Raw genomic sequence first — 19,460 nt, forward strand, 5'->3', positions numbered from 1 at the left:
AAAAGACCAGAACTGAACAGAGAATTCAACTTCCAAATGTCACAAGAAGGGGTAAAAACCCAAAACAAATGTTTGTCAAGAGCATCAAATAGCATGCCACCCTATAAGGGAAGATATAACAATTGTAACTCTTGAGAATTGAATTTCTTTTAGGATAGATGGGAGGGTTAAATATTTGAAGAGACTGGATTTAAGGGAGATGTTTATGGTTGGTTCTCATCTTTACATTGAAGAGGACCAAGATGACATTTCTATATTTGAGACAAAAAGGCCAGATGAACAGTAGTGGTGTTTACTTCAAACGTATATGTCTCACTTTTCTTTGACCTACTTTTATTCTGCTTTGCTCATAAAGCTTAGTATTTTCTCTGATGAGGGCACCCTATACTGGGTGATCTGGAGTTGGAGTCTCCCACATCTGGACATGTTGTTAAAATGCCAAATGTACACTTGCCCAAAAATCTATTTTATGGAGAAATCACACAGGACAAGTGCTCCCAAGGGAGTCAGAAGGAGCAATACTGAGATATCTTGAAAGTTTCATTGAAGGGCTTTAGAACTGCTTGTACAGCATGGGAGAAGCTGGCACAGAATCATCCAGCATGGCAGATCCTCATCAGAGAGGGTGTTATTCTCTCTGAGGAAGGCAGAATTGAAAGAGTTTAAAGGAAACATGACATACTTACATTTAGAATACACACTTCAGGTTTCACATGGACTATTTGGGCCCAATCTGTGGTAGAGCATTCTGAGCTAATATTGGTCTGATCAGTCATAGTCAGACACTCCTGTAATTTGGCTCAAACATAGCAATGTCATTTTTGTCTTCTTTGATAACAAAGGACAAGAATCAACCAACCTTATAACCAAGTGTAAAGTTCTTAAGAGACCTTCAGAGTGGCCCAGTACTTAGAGCACTTAGAGACTCTATAGTTAATTAAATCAGAAGTGACTTTACTAGCCAAAGGTGGGAACCTACTTAGAAGAGTAGGGCTTCACCCATACTTCAGTGAACAAGGATTTAAGTTCCCTGACAGGGGAGCTAAAAGGGGGGGATATGGGAGAGATTATGTTTGGGGAAAGGGTATAATGGTTCATGGAATAATTTGACTTTTTTAGGTTTTTGCAAGGCAATGGGGTTAAGTGCCTTGCCCAAAGTCACACAGATAGGTAATTATTAATGGTCTGAGGCCACATTTGAATTCAGAGCCTCCTGACTCCAGGGCTGGTGCTCTATTCACTGTGCCACCTAGCTGTCCCATTATTTGGCTTTGAATGATACTTTGCTTCATGAGGATTGTGGGTCCTTAGAAGGTACTTTAAAAGGGGGTGATGTATAGAATGATTATAATTTGATGTGATTTATGACTCTTGAGAAGTGTATTTCTAATGAGACAGAAGAGGGGAGGGTACATAGCATCTACGAGACCATGTTGCTTATCAACCAATCAATAAATAAATCTGTGAATGAATTTTGATAGTATTTGAGCTTATCAAGTAATCAGTTATTCAAACTTTGACTGATGGTAATTTGATTGATGGTACTTAATTGATAGTACTTCTATGGATAAATAACACCATGTAAAGAGGCACAAAGACCTATTATAGTAGAGGGAAAGAAGAGAGGGTGTAAAAACTGAGTAAATTCTATTCAATAGATTTGACTCAGAGAGGGAATAAGATACATTCCTACTTTGTTTAACAATCCAACCTGCTTTACATAGAAGGGGGGGAAGGGAAAGAAAAGGGAAGAAGGGACTGATAAAAGGGAAGACAAAAGTGTAAGTGAAAATATAATGAAAGTTAAATTTTAAAACAAAAGTTAAAGAGGAAAGGAAGTAAAACTTTGGTGAGGAGAAATAAGAGTAAAGGAAAGAAAAAAATTAAAAGTTAAATAAAGCATGGGGGGAAATAAAGAATTAGTAATCTTAACTGTAAATATGAATTGAATGAACTGTCCAATAAAACAGAAATGAAAAGCATTGAAGTGGGGAGACATACAGGGTAAAGGTAAAAGACTGGAACAAAATATATTATGCTTCAAGTGAAGTAAAAAAAAAGCATCGCAGTAGCAATCCTGCTCTAAGATAAAGCAAAAGCAAAAATCAATTACATTAAAAGAGATAAGGAAGGAAACTGTATTTTCTTAAAAGACATCATAGGGAATGAAGCTATATCATTATTAAATTTGTATGCACCTAGTGATATAACATCCAAGTTCCTGCAGGAAAAGATGAATAAATTAAAAGGAGACATAGACAAAACTTTAATAATGGGGGACCTCAACCCACCTCTCTTAGAACTAGATAAATCTAACCACAAAAAAGAAGGAAATTAAGAAGGTGAATGAAATCTTAGAAAACTTGAGTTTTCTAGATAGACCTCTGGACAAAACTTAATGAGAATAAAAATGAAGGCTTTAAGTACCCTGGTTGGGGAGCTAGAAGGAGGGAATATGGGGGAGAATATGTTTTTCTCTGCAGTATATGGCACCCATACCATACAAATCTTCTAATCAAATGCAGAAAGGAAGAAATAATAAATGCATGCTTTTCAGATTAGGATGCAATAAAAATTACATATAATAAAGAGTCCTGGAAAGATAAACCAAAAATTAATTGGAAACTGAATAGTTTAGTTTTAAATAACAAGCAGATCAAACAGCAAATCATAGAAATAATCAATCATTACATCCAAAAAAATGGTAACAATGAGACATAATACCAAAATTTATGAGATGTAGTCAAGGCATATTTAAGAGAAAATTTTATATCTCTAAATGCTTACATGAATAAAAGAAAGAGGAGATCAATGAATTTGAACTACTAGAATTCTGAATATCAAGGGAGAAACTAATAAAACTGAAAGCAAGAAAACTGTTAATCTAATAAATAAAACTGAGTTGGTTTTATGAAAAGCCAATAAAATAGAGAAACCTTTGGTTAAATCTGTTTTAAAAAAGAAAGAAGATAATCAAATTACTAGTATCAAAAATGAGATTGGCCAACTAACAACCAATGAGGAGGAAATTAAAGAGATGATTTGGAGCTCTGTTGCTGAACTGTATGCCAGTAAATTTGATAAGCTGAGTGAAATGGATGAATATTTACAAAAAACTGCAAACTGTCCAGATTAACAGAACAGGAAATAAAATACTAAAATAACTCCATTTCAGAAATAAACTCCTAAGAAAAAGTCTCCAGGATCAGATGGATTTACAAGTGAATTCTACCACACATTTAAGGAACAATTAATTCCTATTCTACATAAACTTTTTTTAAAATAAGTTGTTCTACCAATTTCCTTTTATGACACCAATATGGTTCTGATACCTAAACCTGGAAGAACCAAAACAGACAAAATCACAGACCACTCTCACTAAGGAAAATTCATGCAAAAATCTTAAATAGTATTTTATCAAAGAGACTACAGCAAATTATTACTAGGATGATACACCATGATCAGATAGGATTTCTACCAGGTAGGCAAGGATGGTTCAGTGTTAGGAAAACACTCAACATAATTCAACATATCAGTAACAGAATCGACAGAATTCATATGATTATTTCAAAAGATTCTACAAAAGCCTTTGATAAAATACAATATCCATTCCTATTAAAAAGACTTGGAAAGTATAAGAATAAATGGAGTTTTCCTTAAAATGATAAACAGTATCTATCTAAGATCATTAATCAATAATATAGGTGATGAGTATAAACTAGGAGCATTTCCAATAAGATCAGCGGTAAAACAAGGATGCCTATTATCATCATTTCAGTTCAATATAATGCTAGAAATGTTAGCTTCAGCAATAAGAGAACAAGAAATTGAAGGAATCAGAATTGACAATGAGAAATCAAAGCTTTCACTCTGCAGGTGATATGATGGTATAATTAGAGGACCTGGGAAAATCATCTAAAAAAACTACTTGACACAATGAACAAATTCAGTAAAGTAGAAGGATATAAATAAATATACATAAATAATCAACATTTCTTTATATGAAAAACAAAGTCCAATAACAAGAGGTAGTTAATTTAAAATAACTATAGACAGCATTAAATACTTGAGACTCTACCTATCAAGACAAATACAGAAATACGATTATAAAACACTTCTCACCCAAATAAAGTCAGATCTAAATAATTGGAAATCAGATCTAAATAATTGGAAAAATGTCAAATGCTCATAGTTAGGTTGAGCTAATGTAATAAAATTGACCATTCTATCCAAATTAAATTACTTATTCAGTGCCATACCAATCAATCTACCAAATAACTACTTTCCTGAGCTGGAAAAAATAGAAACAAAAGTCATCTGGAGCAACAAAAGGTTGAGAATATCAAGGGAAATGAAAAAAAAGTAAAATAAAGGGTAGCCTAGCTTTGCCAGATCTAAAATTATACTATAAAACAACAGTAATCAAAACTGCCTGGTTCTGGTTGAGAAATAGAGTCGTGGGTCAGTGGATTAGGATATGTTCAAAAGAAACAGTAGTAAATGAGTACAGTAATCTGCTGCTTGACAAACACAAAGACTCAGTATTTGACAAAAAAAAATTGTTGGAAATACTGTGACTAAAACTAGGCAAAATCCACATCTCACACCTTATACCTATAAGGTCAAAATGGATATGGGATTTGTGCATAAAGTGTGACACCATGGATCAATTAACAGATTAAGAAATACTCACTCAGTCAACCATTCTAGAGAGCAATATGGAACTATACGCAAAGAGCAATAAAACTGATCACACCCTTTCACCCAGCAATTCCAATATTGTGTTGTATATCCAAAAGAAATCACAAAAAAATGGTAAAAAGTCCTACATGTTCCAAAATATTCATTGCAGCTCTTTTTTGTAGTGACAAAGAATTGAAAATTGAGCACATGCCCATCAACTGGGGAAAGGCTAAACAAGCCATAGTATTTGAATGTTATGGAATACTATTGTTCTATAAGAAACCATAAATGGTCAGACTCTAGAGAAGAATGGAATGAATTACAGGAAATTATGCTGAGTGAAGGGAGCAGAACCAAGAGAACATTGTACACATTACAGTTCCTCTCAGCAGTTCAAAGAGCTAGGATAAGCCTAAGAGACCACCTATGGACAATCCAGAGAAGAAAACCAAAACAAAAAAAATGAACCAAAAACACATAAAATATGAATGAACAATACACTTACCTTTGTAAAATTTTCTCTTATGTATTTCTTTCCTATTTTATGGTTTTCTTTCTTTTCCTTAATCTTAATTCCTTTTACTGAAAATTCCTAAACTGTAAACATGTTAAACAGAAATGTATTTATACATTATTCACCTGACTGTTTGCCTCTGAGGGTAGGAGAAGTGGAAAGGGAGGAATGAAATTATGTAACTTTAAAATATACATATGTATATGGATGAATGTAGAAAAACTTTCAAAACATGTAATTGGAAAAATAAAATATCAACTGAGAAAAAAGTCTTCTCTTTAGAGAACAGGCTCTTTCTGAGATTGAACCCCATCAATCTGAGCCTAAAGCTGGACACCTTGTGGGAAGAGGGCACTCTGTGATCCATTGGCTGCCTCAAAGTCATTGCTCTAACCAATTCCCTTGCTTCCAAATCCAGTGTTCTTTATAAAGCTAAATAAAGCTGGCACCATAAACCTCCTGTTATAGTTAATGTTTGTATACTTTGAAATTTGAAGTATTTTCTTCTTACTGTTGTTAGATTTGATTGGTAAACACCTACCTTCCAAAACTCCATTCCATTATCCACTCACTTAGATGACTAAAGAGCCAATCATCCCTTATCCAAAAGTACCTTCTTTGTTTCTATATTCCTGGTCACTAGTTTATAAAAACATTCTCACATTACCTTTTGTTTAGTATTTTCCCATTTCCTTAATGAACTCAGATTACTCTATTATAAACCCAGCCAGCTACCTAAAGTACTAGCATTTTTGTTACCTAATTAACTTCCTTATCTGAATTTCAACCAAAAATAAGAAATGTAATAATGATAAGATATCACACTCTCCAAAACAGATATTCTTTATTCCTTTGTACTGTTTGGGCTTTTTTAATTAAAGAATCAGAAATTATTAGACTCAAATTATTTCTTGATCTACTGTTCAAATTCTCCTGAAATATTTCTTCACCTACCCTGCAATTTAAACCTTTATCAGTGTAAAGCAGATGAGTTCCCACACATATTCAACTAGATTCATGTAATTCAATATATTTTAGGGGAGGAAGAGTACAAATAAGCTAATTAAACAAACAAATCAGATTTGGACACAACTGGTGATGATAGAAGTTTAAATAGTTGTGTATATTGTGCTCTCAGATCACCAAAATGAATAACATTAATGTGTAAAGAATACTACAAAATTGTAACATGGAGATGTGAAATTCAAAGCAAAGATCTTATTTCATTAAGAGGGCAGGAGGAAAAAACCCACAAATTTAAACCATTTATGCTTGCCTTGTTCAAGGAGATACTAGTCATGCCTGATAGAAACTTTAAAAGCCTTCAAGAAAAATTTCTTCTAAATCACCCAAAAGAGAAGAAGCAAAAGGATGTCAGTGATTTCCCTGTATCACAGACCAAGAAAAAATTTCAGGCTCAGATCTGTTTGTTGCTGGTGGAGTTGTGTGAAAGGTTTACTTTTTTTGCCATTGTCTGTAATATGATTATTTTTTGCACTGTGAAGCTAGGCTATCACAATTATCAAGCAGTCATTGTGAACCTCAGTTTCATTGGGACTTCCATGCTCATGCCTGTGTTTGTGGGATGCCTGGCTGATTCCTGCCTGGAGAGGACCAAACTGGTATATCTTTGTTTATTTCTACACTTTGTAGGTTAGTGTCATTTCTTTCTATTGCTTAAAATTTGATTTAAATATTAAAATTAGTTTATCCTTTATGTGATTACTTCTCTGCTCTCAATCTAAAATAGGCAGTTTGGAGAAAATGTTTTCCTTAAATTTATGTATACTTAAGTGTTTAGGATGACATTGGTGATAGGTTGTTTTTTGTTTTTAATGACTTGTGAAATGTTTGCATTTATTTGTATGGTTTTTGTACAACTTTGATTAACATAGGCACTACATAACTACTATTATATATTATGGTTTTCTGTAAAGTTTAAGAATCAATAACCTTGGATCTCTGTTTCTACATACTTATATGTCTGAAAAAAGGTAGTCAGCATCTTTTCAAAAAATACAAGTAGATCTTCCATTTTATGAAAAAAAAGACTTCTACAATCCATTAGAGGTAATACTTTGTGAAATATGGACATGTAGAATGTGAAGAAATTCAGTTATCTTATGAAAATACCCATTTTTACTATTAAAAACATGCCTCATGTAGTATACAAAAATGGTAGAGTATAGAAAGAGTCTACAGTGTCTCCTGACTTCTTAGGTATATCCACAGCAATGAGAAATGAGGACTCTAGTACTGGAAATATATTGTTCAAGACTATTGTGAACTATTGAGAACTAAATTTTTTTGGTGAATGTAGGTGTAGAGAAGCCAGCACAAACTGATTTTCTTAGGCTCAAATGAATCACTTTGATGTATTCTATCATTTAAGGCTCATTTGGATACAATAATTTTCATTCAGTAAGCATCTATTGAAATGGTACTAAAACAATTTGTGAAAATAGATTATACCAAGTATATATATATATATATATATATATATATATATATATATATGTATATATATGAGAGAGAGAGAGAGAGAGAGAGAGAGAGAGAGAGAGAGAGAGAGAGAGAGAGAGGAGAGAGAGAGAGGAAGTCTGTGTTAGAAGCTATAAAATTTGTAAAGATGTTGAGGAATCAAATTTCTAGATAGCCAAAGAAAGAAACATTACTACCACCAAAAAAAGGTAACCAAGTAAATATCAAGTGTCAACTTATATGTCACCTTTTCCCTTTATAGAATTTTAATAAGATACACTCACATCAAAGGTATTTTTAATGAGAATATTAAAAAAGAATGGTCAAGTTTTCTAATGCAATAATCTGTGGTAAACTATACTTTTGCCTCAGTATAATTAATTGGAAGATTAGGATTTTTTAAAAATTCTACTATGCTTGTGTTTGCTGGCTATGAGTATATTGTTCAATGAGTAAATCTATTTATTATAAATATTTATTTTATCTTCCTCTTCCCTATGTCCTATATTTTTCTTTTTCTTCTTCTTTAACTAAATTTTATTTGATTTTCTGTTTTGAAATATCTCCCTCCAATCTCTCCCCCCGCCCTTTTACCTATACAACAGAAAAATAAAACCCATTACAAATGTGTATATAAATTTGTAGAGTTTCTATGTCCAAAAAAATACTTCATTTTGCATTCTAAGTCCATCATGTCTTCCTCTGGAAAAGGATAGTGTATTTCATCATGAGTCTTATGCAATTGTAGTGGGTTCTTTTGTGTTGACCAGAATTCCTTGCACTTTTAAAGTTATTTGTTTTTACAGTACTGTTGCTCTCATATGTTTCATGGTTCTGCTCACTTCATTTTGCCCCAGTTTCATACAAATCTTCCCACAGTTTTCTAAAACCAATTCCTTCAAATTATTACACAATCATTACATTTTATCAATACATATACCCTACGTTTTTCATCTAATTGTTCCCCAATTGATGTACAACACTCAGTTTTCAACTTCTGCTATCATGAAAAGACATACTACAAATATTTTTGTGCATGTTTACTATTTGAAAACAAATTTACTTTCTGGTCTTTCCTAGGTTATATTTTTACTAGTGGTATCCCTGGATCAATAGAAATGCATAGTTTAATAGTTTTTCAGGCACAGTTCCAAATTGGTTTCCAAAAAGGTCAGACCAGTTCACAGCTCTCCCAATACTACATTAATGTACCTGCTTTTTTTCCCGTACAACTCTTTCAGCATTTTTCCTTTTTCCTTACATGTTAATTTTTCCAGGTCTTACTCCATTAAGAAATAAAAGAAATAAACAAACTTTTTATACAAATATTTATGTGTGTATATTTTAAATCTCTAACAGTAGATTGGCTCTATTTTTCATCTTCAGTATTCTGGACTTGTATTTTATCATTTTATTGATCAGTTCTAAATTCTTTCAAAGTTCTGTTTTTCTGCACAGTGTTGCCACTGTATAAAATATTCTACTTTTAGAAATTTCACTTTTCATCTGTACACAGAGATCTTATCAGTGGATTTTTAAATTATTTATTTTATCATTTCTTTTTTGTTTGTTGGTTTGCAGGGCAACAGAGTTTAGTGACTTGCCCAAGCTCGCATAGCTAGGTTAAGTGTCTAGAATTAAGTGTCGAAGGTCATATTTGAACTGAGGTCCTCCCGGCTCCAGGGCAGGTACTCTATCCACTGTGTTACCTAGCTGCCCCCTGATTTCATCATTTCTTTTGGAATACCACAATTGTTTTAGGAATTCTTCATTAGTAGGACATTCCAGTTTGGGACTGATAAAAAACTATAGTTATTTTTTTCTAAAATATAGATCCTTTTCTTTCTTTGTTGTCTTTGAGATATGAGCCTAATGTTAGAACAAAACTTAAAGATATACTTCCAGAAAAATATCCTTTGTATACCAAACCTATTCATGATTCCATGAAAATATATATATATATATATATATATATATATATATGTATATACATGACTTTGTTCAACAACATCTTGATTGTTAATTTCAGTCAAACTATGAAATAAGCTCTGAAGCATAGCCTTACACCTATTAAATTGACTAATATGACAAAAAAAAAGAAAACAACTGTTGGAGAGGATGTGATAAAATTAGGATACTAATGAATTGTTGGTGAAGTTGTGAACTGATGAACATTTTGCATGGAACATTTTGGAGAGCATTTTGGAACAATGCCCAAAAGGTTATAAAACAATGCATACCTTTTGATCCAGCAATACCAATACTGGATCTATATACCAATGAGATCATCAAAAAGGGAAAATGACTTAAATGTACAAAAACATTTATTGAAGTCTTTTTGAACAAGTTGTCACATATCAATGTAATGGAATACTATTGTGCAATAAGAAATGATGAAAAGCAGATTTCAGAAAAGCCTGTAAAGACTTATATGAACTGTATCAACGTAAAATGAGCAGAACCAGGAAAACATTATCACAGTATCGACAACATTGTATGATGATCAATTATGAATAACTCAGTTCCTCTCAGCAGCACAATGATCAATAGATGCAAAGAACTAATGAAGGAAAATGCTATCCACATCCAGATTAAAAAATTGCTGGACTCTAAATTCAAACGGACACTTTTTTTCTTTCATTTTGTTCAATTTTTTTGGTTTTTTTTCATTACAATCTGTTTCTTCTACTACAACTATGACTAAAATGAAAATATGTTTCATATAATAGCATATAATAAGATATCTAAAATTACCTAACATATTTGAAAAAGGAAAGGGGAAACAGGGATAGAGAAAAATTTGAAAATCAACAGGGCAGCTAGGTGGCACAGTGGATAGAACACCAGCCCTGGAGTCGGGAGGATCCCAATTCAAATCTGGCCTTGGACACTTAATGGTTGCTAGCTCTGTGACCTTGGGCAAGTCACTTAACTCAATTGCCTTAAATAAATTAAAAAAGAAATTTAATAAAAAAATTTAGAACTCAAAATCTTTCTTTTTTTAAAAAAAATAATGCTAATGACGTATATGGAAATATGTTTAACATAATTGTGTATGTATAACCTCTATCAAATTTCTTGCTTTCTTGGGAAAAGGAAGGAAGGAAGGGAGAAAATTTTACAAGCATGAATACTGAAAACTATATCTACATGTAAAATTGGAAAAAATAAAATACTATATTAAAAAGTAAAGACAAAAAATTGTCTTGATATTTAATTGGGGAAAAATAAAATAATTTCTTTTTTAAAAAGCTAAAATAGGGAGCTTTAAGCTCACTATAAGTATTTACCATTGAATAGAGGAGATCCAGTGAAGCATTCAAATGGAATAAGAATTTCCTATGGATAATGAAATCTAGAGTATGGTACACTATATGCAGGACTATCATGCTAATACATTTTTGAAGCCCCTAAATGAAAGCTGTATCAAACACACACACACACACACACACACACACACACACACACACACACATTGGTATAACTATTGGAGCAAAATAATGAATGAAAAATTCCTCTTGCTAAGATTATGATAGACACTTGGATAGACAATAGATCAGTAAGATGAACAATTGATAAGTTAGTCAATCAAGAAATTAGATAAGAAAGAGGAAAAAACTGTATGTTCTCAAAGATCCCATAGGCTAATGAAGGAGACAACATGCAAAAAACATGTACAAGACAGAACAGCTTCAGAGTATTCTCAGAGGGAAAGAACTAAAATTAAGGAAGAATAGGAGAAACTTTTTCCAGAAGGTAGAATGCTATATGAAAATGTTATGGAGACCAGGAGGCAGAAATGAGGCAGGGGAGTATTCCAGACTTGGAAGTCAGTGAAAATACACCAGTAGGAAACTGATTCATGTTCCAGGAAAAATAACGAGATAAATGTTACTGGATCACAGAATATATGGAAAGGAATAGGGCATAAGAAAACTAGAAAAATAGTAAAGGGTATGCTGAGAAATATTTTGAAAAACACAGAGGAAATCATATTTTATTCTAGAACTAGTAGAAAGCCCCTGGAGTTAATTGAGTGGGGGGGGGGGGGCTTGTGATGAAAAGGGAGATGAGCTAGACAGACTTCAAAGAAAAATAATTTAGGACTGGAATTAATCAGGAAGATGGTAGTGGACTGGATCACCTTTATAAATTATAAAAATTAGTTAATAATTCCAAAGCTCCCCAAAATAGAGATCCCATATTTTCTACCAATATTCTACTAGTCAAACCATATGACTATGAGTTGTAACAAAGCTTTAGGAAGCATGTCAAATGAGAAAGGTCCCTTGAAAGAGACAGAGTGATTGAGAGTAGGCCACAAAACATAAACTGGGAATTGCAAAACAGAGATAGAGTAAAGAATATCAAGAAATAATTGGATAAAAAATGTAGGTTGAAAACCTGGTGAAAGCAAAGGCTACAAACCCCAGTCTTTGTTGATATTTGTTAAATGTTAAGGGAAATCAAGAAAATAATTGAGAACAATGTCAACATTCCATGAAATCAGTTGATGAATATGTGACTTTTAAGCATTTATTGACCTCTTCTTGTGCTTTATCACTTTTCTAAGCACTTTGAGATGTAAAATAGATGCCTTGATATTGACATTTAATGGGGAAGACAACAGACATGCTTGGAAAAACTAAAGAATATAAGCCAGTGAATAATATATAACATCAACATCAAACATGAAAAAATAATCAAAGTATAGCTGGGATACTCAAATTACAATTCTTGAAAAGAGTGAATACAATACTCAGATTTTTGAAGAACATCCTGGTACAGTGGAGAATAAGTCAGTGGTGATACAAATTAGGATCAAGCATGCTGAACTTGAAAATATTAATAACAAATGGTCTTTGGGAGCCAAGATAGTTGAGTATAGACAGCAATTTAGATGAACTATCCTTCAGTTGAAATTCCCCTTCAAACAACTTTAAAATAATACCTCAAATCAAATTCTGAAATGGAAGTAGAACAAAGGTTGGGTGAGATATTTTTCTAGATCAAGACAATATAGATGATCAATAGGAGAGGTCTGTGACACTAGGATGAGGTCCGGAGTTTGACATATAGCTTGGCAACATCAACCCCGGACCCGGAAACAGTTTCAGGGGCTTTCAGCCCACAGAGAGTAAAAGGATCAGACAACTGCTCAGAAAGAAATTACAGGGGACCCTTTGCTGATATGAATGCAGAGCCCCATTACATTTCCCATATGTAGCTGTGGGTCTCTTTTCAGGTCAAAGAAGAGCACTAGTGCATGTGGCAGAAGGCAAATATGGGACCTAGTTACAGTTTCAAGATCAAAAATAGCCATAGCACTTGCAATTGCAAGGGATCAAGGTTCTTTTTACTGAGTAAAGACCAGAGCGCAGTCTAAGAGAGCAGTGACCACACCTCTGTTTGGTTTATGCTACCTTGGAAACGTACAGATTCTAGAATTGACTCTGAAAACAACAGCACAAAAACCTTGATCATATTATGGTTTGGAAAGGAAACTTGTTATTATCTGTACTTTAAAAATTTGGGATTATATAATCAATGTTCATAAAAATACATTTGATGGAATGAAATATATATTCTTTAATAATTCATCAGAAATTTCCAAAGGTCATTCAATTCTACTTTTCCCACCATTCTGCTCATTTCTATATTTGGCTTCTTGTAAATATTTCCATTACACTTATTCATTTCAAAAAGAGAAATAAGAATTTTTCTTACAATTATTGCATTACTTCCAGTGACCTTTTATTATTCCTTTATGATTTCATAAAGGTGTCATTTAGTACCTATTTTTTGTAAATAATAGGTTTTTTTCATTACCTATGTTGCATTTTGAACATTATGAACATGCCCTGCTAATCTTTTCTGACATTATCAATTTTTATTATTATTTTCATTAAAATCATAATGTCAATTCTGGTTGTTCAAAAATGCCCTAAAGCTCAATAGATTTTTTGATGAGTTGAGTTCATCACTTTCATTCTGCTGGTGACTCTGGTGAAATTATATATACATATATATATATATATTATATACACAAATATACATATATATAATTGAATATTCATATGTCTATATGATGTATGCAAGTTTATTGGGCTTTAGTTTTATCATCCACTTTTTTAAGTTAAAAACTTTAATCCATTCTTATTTAGATTTATAATCTGTGTTTTCTTCCATTAAATAAGATACTGGATTTTTTTCTTCTTTATCCATCTCTTTAAAATCAGAATTTAGTTTTTATGGTTTTGCTTGCACTAATCTGATCTTACCTTTCTCACACACATTCTCCAGTCTTATCACCATAGTAAATAACACTTTTTAAAAGCAAATTGTCCCACTGACTAATCAATATCATTTCATTATCAAGTAGCAAACACATTGGTGGGACTCATAAGCTAAAGCATTAGAATCAGCACATCAGGGCTACCCTGGGACTCTGAGGTCCTTGTTCTAGGAACTAGACATGGTGGTACATATGGGACTTGAGAGTGAAAGACCAAAGCCTATATGAGATTCAAAACAGATAAAACAGAGAAACTAATGGACTTGCTCAAAGTAGCATAAGTAGTAGTAACTAGCAGAGCCAGGATTAAAATCCAGATCTTCTAATTGCCAATTCTGTGCTTTCTCTACTACACTATTCTGCATAGATTATACCATGCAGCCAACAATAATTTACAGATGAGAAGTGGCGAAAAATATCCTGGATATATATGATCATCAAATGGACTAAGTTGATGATGTAGAGAGAATAAACAAAACAATAGACTGGAGAGTAAATTAAAATCATTGATTGATCAAAACATCCAAATTTAAGAAAGTATTTTTATATATTTGTGAATTGTTACTTTCTAATGGTAAAATATTTTAGTGACATTCAGTCTGGTTATTTAGAGAACACTTGGCAAATGATTAAAACATAAGTGGCAAAAATTTGCTCAGATATCACTCTTTCACTAGTTCTCATTTTGGTAAATGAAATATTTGAGACAGGTCTGTTACTATTTCTAGACTTCCTTTACAATTATTGTTTGTCCTACTAAAACCATTCCCCACATCCCTCTACCTACCTTTGGTACAGCTCTTTAAACTGGAAAGGACTTGATACTCATAAGGTCTCTATCACTATTATCATTTGAGATAGGTCAAAAGAAACAAGGTTAAAAATACCAGTTCTGTCTATCTAACAAGTGTATTTTTCATAGTATTTGAAAAAGAGCCAATGATAGTCACACAATGAGTATTTATTCTAAGTTTACTACTTGGCCAGCACTGTGCTATGAGTCAGGGTGATTATATATAAACCATATAAGATGTCCTCTGCCTTCAACAAGTTTAAAATCTTGCTGCAGGGAGAAAATTAACACATGTGAATCAGAAAGTCAAATTGTATAATATTAATTCTCAGTGCTATGGATAATTAGGAGTCCTCTGAAGGAAAAATAAAGAATACCCATCTCTGATGCCCTTCATACCACATTACAACATTGTGTTATTCAAGTCAACTCATAAAACCCTATTCCAGTCCAATTAGATCAACATCTAATAGTGAGTTCCAGTATATGAGAAAAGAAAGGAGACAGTAAAGTAGAAAGAATCAGAATAAAGGAAATAAGAGAGATAGAGTGAGAGAGAGGGTTTACTATGGGCTTATTTCAAGGTGGAGAATGAATCTTTAATGTATTGTTTTCAAAACTGAGAATGGTCTGTGACACCTAAAATCAATCAAGTTCTCTCTCATCTAATTTGTGATTTAATACCTTTGAATAGTCAAAGCACCTCTTTACATGGTCAGAAGTTGATTTATTTTACTTGATTGCACTTATTTGTTATAAATGGATGGTTCTTTTGAATGGGGTGGGCTAAAAACAATAAAAAAAATGGCTATGACAAAAAAATCAATAGAATAGTTTTAATGTAGTTAATACTTCTCCCAAGAAATTTTACTCACCTAATTTTCATATCTGGAGGTTGAGTGTTCATGACTGTATAGTTACTGAATATCTCAACTTAGAAATGTGGTATTGAGATACTTTTTTTAAAAAAAGATTAGAATTGTTTTAAAAGAAAGAAATTACAATTTAGAACTTGATTCATAACTTAATTGATTATTCACACTTAATTAATTTTGTCTTTTGCTTTGCCCATAGGCACTGCTATGCTACCTGTTGTTGCTTTTCCCTCAGAAGATTTCTATGTAGACTATCACTATATGATTCACAGCCTACCTAAAAAGGAACAAAATATTCTGTTCTATTTAGGACTAATGGCTACCTGTCTTGGAACTGGAGGAATAAGAAGCATTGTCTGTCCACTAAGTTCCTACAGGCTTCAGAAGTATGGACCAAAAAAACTAATGTCTTTTTTTACCTGGTAGGTAACTAAACAATTTACTATAGAAATTATTTATCTAAATATTATTGTTTAATTAATTTGAATTAAGGCTTTGGAATATACAACTGATGCAGATTGCTGTGACCTTTAACACAATAGTTCCAAAGTACTCTAAAATAGACATTACTTGTCCCATAACTTCTATGAAACAGTTTTATTCTTCTATAAAATGGGAATGCACTATTTTTAATTGTGTTTGAAGATCTTTAATCAAAAAGATCAAGAAAAATATATTCTTCCATTAAGAATACATAAAGAAAATGAATGTTTAGATCACTGAAGGTTTGTATATTTCACCTGGAGATGCATAATGTCTTTGGTGTTCTTAGCTACACCTAAGTATAAAGTAGAGAGTTTGGGGTTAATCTTAATTACTCAAATATGGTTCAAAACCTTATTCCAGTATATATTTAATTAGCAATAATAGTAGAGAACTGAAAATTTTGCATGTATTATTTCACACAATCCTTACAACAACTTTGTGAGGAAGATAATTTTATGATGTGATAGATAAGAAAACTGAGGCTAAAGGAGGTTAGACCCAGTTTCACATAGCTAATAAGCCTCTGAGGTCAACTTAAACTCCCTTCTTTCAGACCCCAAGAGAAGGATGCCTTTAGTCACCAATATGTAGGCAAAATACTATCATGAACAGAAAAGATATAAGATAAACAATGAAAGTATACTACATAGCAAACATATTGCTTTTATATAACACCTAATCTTTCTTAAACATTATAGATGTTTCACATATTCTTTACAATGAGCAGTGCTACATGAGAAGCACTGCTTCTCTCTTTTCTTCTAAAAGGTAATTAGTGAGCTTTCTCACTGCAATAATAGTCCTGGCACTTTGACCAGGTACTCTTGAACTCAGTCTCCACAGACTCCCTTGCCTGCAACTCTAATCTTGATCTGACAGGTTGATTATAACTCTCTACGTACACTTTAGGTTCCCTTTATCAACTAGGTGATTCCACAGGTAGAATATCATGTTAAAAAGGGGGTGGTTCCTATATCCAGCCTTTACTTTCAGCTGTATAATGACTAAGGACCCCTTTAGGACTAGGTTATATTTATTTGACTTCCTTTATGGAACCAGTTTGTATTTATGTGCTTTGTTATCTAAGTAGGCACCTGAATAGTTTACTGAACTCAAAGAGTATCTCTTAAATTATTGAGATTTCCGAGCATAGTCTTCTTAGAGTTCACTTGGGGAATTTCTTTTCCTTCTACTTACCAAGGAGTCCTTCTACCTCTCCAATGGATGATTTTCATGTATTCATTGTCTTGATGGATCCCTTACTATTTTCTGAGTCTATTTGATGGCTATGTTTCCCATACTTTCAACTCCTTTATATGGATGGCTTCCCATCATTCTTCCATGCACCCCAAGATTCATTAGCAGAACTCTATCATATTGCTTACAACCTTGGCAACAGGCTCAAGTATCGTACTATCACTTTTCTCTCTCAGTTTTTGTGGGCTAAGGCCACAAATAAGGCATCAGATCTTCTTCAGCTCTCAATCATTTGAGAACATAGTGGTTGTGATTCTCTCCATTTTTTACTTTTACTGCTTCTAAAACATCAGAGCATAAGTAAATGGACAGGTATGTCTCTCATATAGAGTCAATCCTGTAGTGTCATTCCTTGTGGCATTGTTTACATGTACTAGCAATTTCACATCATAACTCTACTTGGCTTCTTGTTAAGATACCAGGGTATTCAAAATGTTTAGCAATATGAAATTGAAATACTCAAGCTGTGGAATTTTCTGACGGTGGTAAAGTGTGGATCTAGACTTTTTGATTCCTACCAAGGTCACCATTTCTCTAAGGAGGTTTGTTATAATTACTTTGGCACTTTAAGAAGTAAGTTTCCTGGATCATCATGAAGATTCATATACATACCAAGAACACTAGTCTATAATCAATGAGATATTGCTTATGTTTTCCCCATCTCCTTCCAGAGATAGAAAGTCAATGTAAACAGATTCCAAAGGCTTACTGTTACTTTCTAAGTATGCAGCACAAATTGGCAGCACTTTTCTTGAACCATATTGAGTACATCTCACATTTTACTGCCATTTGGGGGCCATTAAAATCTACTTCTCTCTAGCTCAACTATCTTCTTGATCCACATTCCAAACTTATAGGACATGACAATCAAACATAGGTTCTTATATTTGATACTAGAATCTCTCACGTTTATCAAATAGGGAAGTAACATATACATACTTTCACTTTAAGAGCAATTTCTCAATTGTATAGGATAGACCAGAAGGGGGAGATACTTGAGATTAGATGACAGAAGGCTTTTGCAACAAGCCAGGTATGAAATGATGAGAACTTGAACCAAGACAATTGAAGTGACAAGAGAGAGGAGGAGAGTGGGGATAAATGTGACATCAAACTGATTGCTCTCAGCAACAGATTGGATAATGGGTTGTTGTGGTGGCCGTTTACCTGTCTTTCTGGAAGAGGAGTAGGATATCAAAGGTGTAATGCCATGATATACAAGTGAAATAGATTTAGTCACCAGATCCATTTTCTCATTGAGCTATTTGGGTCCAATGGCCAGATTTGGATTAGGACAACTGGAGATTGCCCTGGATTATTTATAATTTAAGACAATAGGGTTAAGAGTAACTTGCCCAAGGTCACAAAGTTAGGCAGTTATTAAGGCAGTCTGGAGCTGGATTTGAACTCAGGTTTTTACTAGGTCTCAGTTTGATAGTGGCAATTCTCATCAGTGATAAAGCCAGGTAAAAATAATGAATTAAAGATGACCCCTTTTACCTAAAAAAATCAATCTGCCAGAGAAAAAAAACGAGAGAGAGAAAAGAGAGAGAGAGAGAGAGAGAGGAGTTGTGGTTCAGCTGGCCAGTAGTGGGATAGCTCTTACTTTTTCAGTCGGTTGTGGATTTTCCTCCATTCTTGAAGAGGACCTTGATATCAGAGGTGTGAAGAAGCAAAAGAGACTGAAAAGGAACCATCACATTGGTATTAGGAGAACTGAGAATGACAAGTGTCACAAAAACCTAAAGAGAAAAGAATGTCAGGGGAAAAGGACTAGTGAATAATGACTAAGGTTCTAGAGAGGTCAAGAACAATAAAGAGAAAAGATCATTCAAATGGTAACTTAGAGATCATAAATAACTTTGGAAGTACTTATTCAACATTACCAGTTGAATAATAAAGTTGGAAACTGAGTTGCAGAGAGATTACAAGAATAAAGAGGAAAGTAAGAAGGAAGAAATTATAGAAACATATTTTTGACAGTTTTCTCAGAGATATAGCTAGAGGGGATAAACTGAACAAGTGAGTGTGTCTTAAGGATGGGGGACTTGGGGGGCGGAGCCAAGATGGCAACAA

General features: G+C 33.2%; 1 protein-coding gene across 1 annotated transcript in view; it reads left to right on the forward strand.

The window, feature by feature from the left end:
• Positions 1-6,495: 6,495 nt before the first annotated feature.
• SLC15A5 (solute carrier family 15 member 5) overlaps positions 6,496-19,460 on the forward strand; it is a 146,065-nt gene continuing 133,100 nt past the window's right edge. The window contains exons 1-2 of the mRNA XM_074195312.1: positions 6,496-6,850; positions 15,841-16,063. Of these exons, the coding sequence (XP_074051413.1) occupies positions 6,496-6,850; positions 15,841-16,063 (578 nt within the window). The remainder of the gene's footprint in view (positions 6,851-15,840; positions 16,064-19,460) is intronic.

Source organism: Macrotis lagotis, chromosome 7 (genome assembly GCF_037893015.1).
Source record: "Macrotis lagotis isolate mMagLag1 chromosome 7, bilby.v1.9.chrom.fasta, whole genome shotgun sequence".
Classification (NCBI taxonomy): Eukaryota; Metazoa; Chordata; class Mammalia; order Peramelemorphia; family Peramelidae; genus Macrotis; species Macrotis lagotis.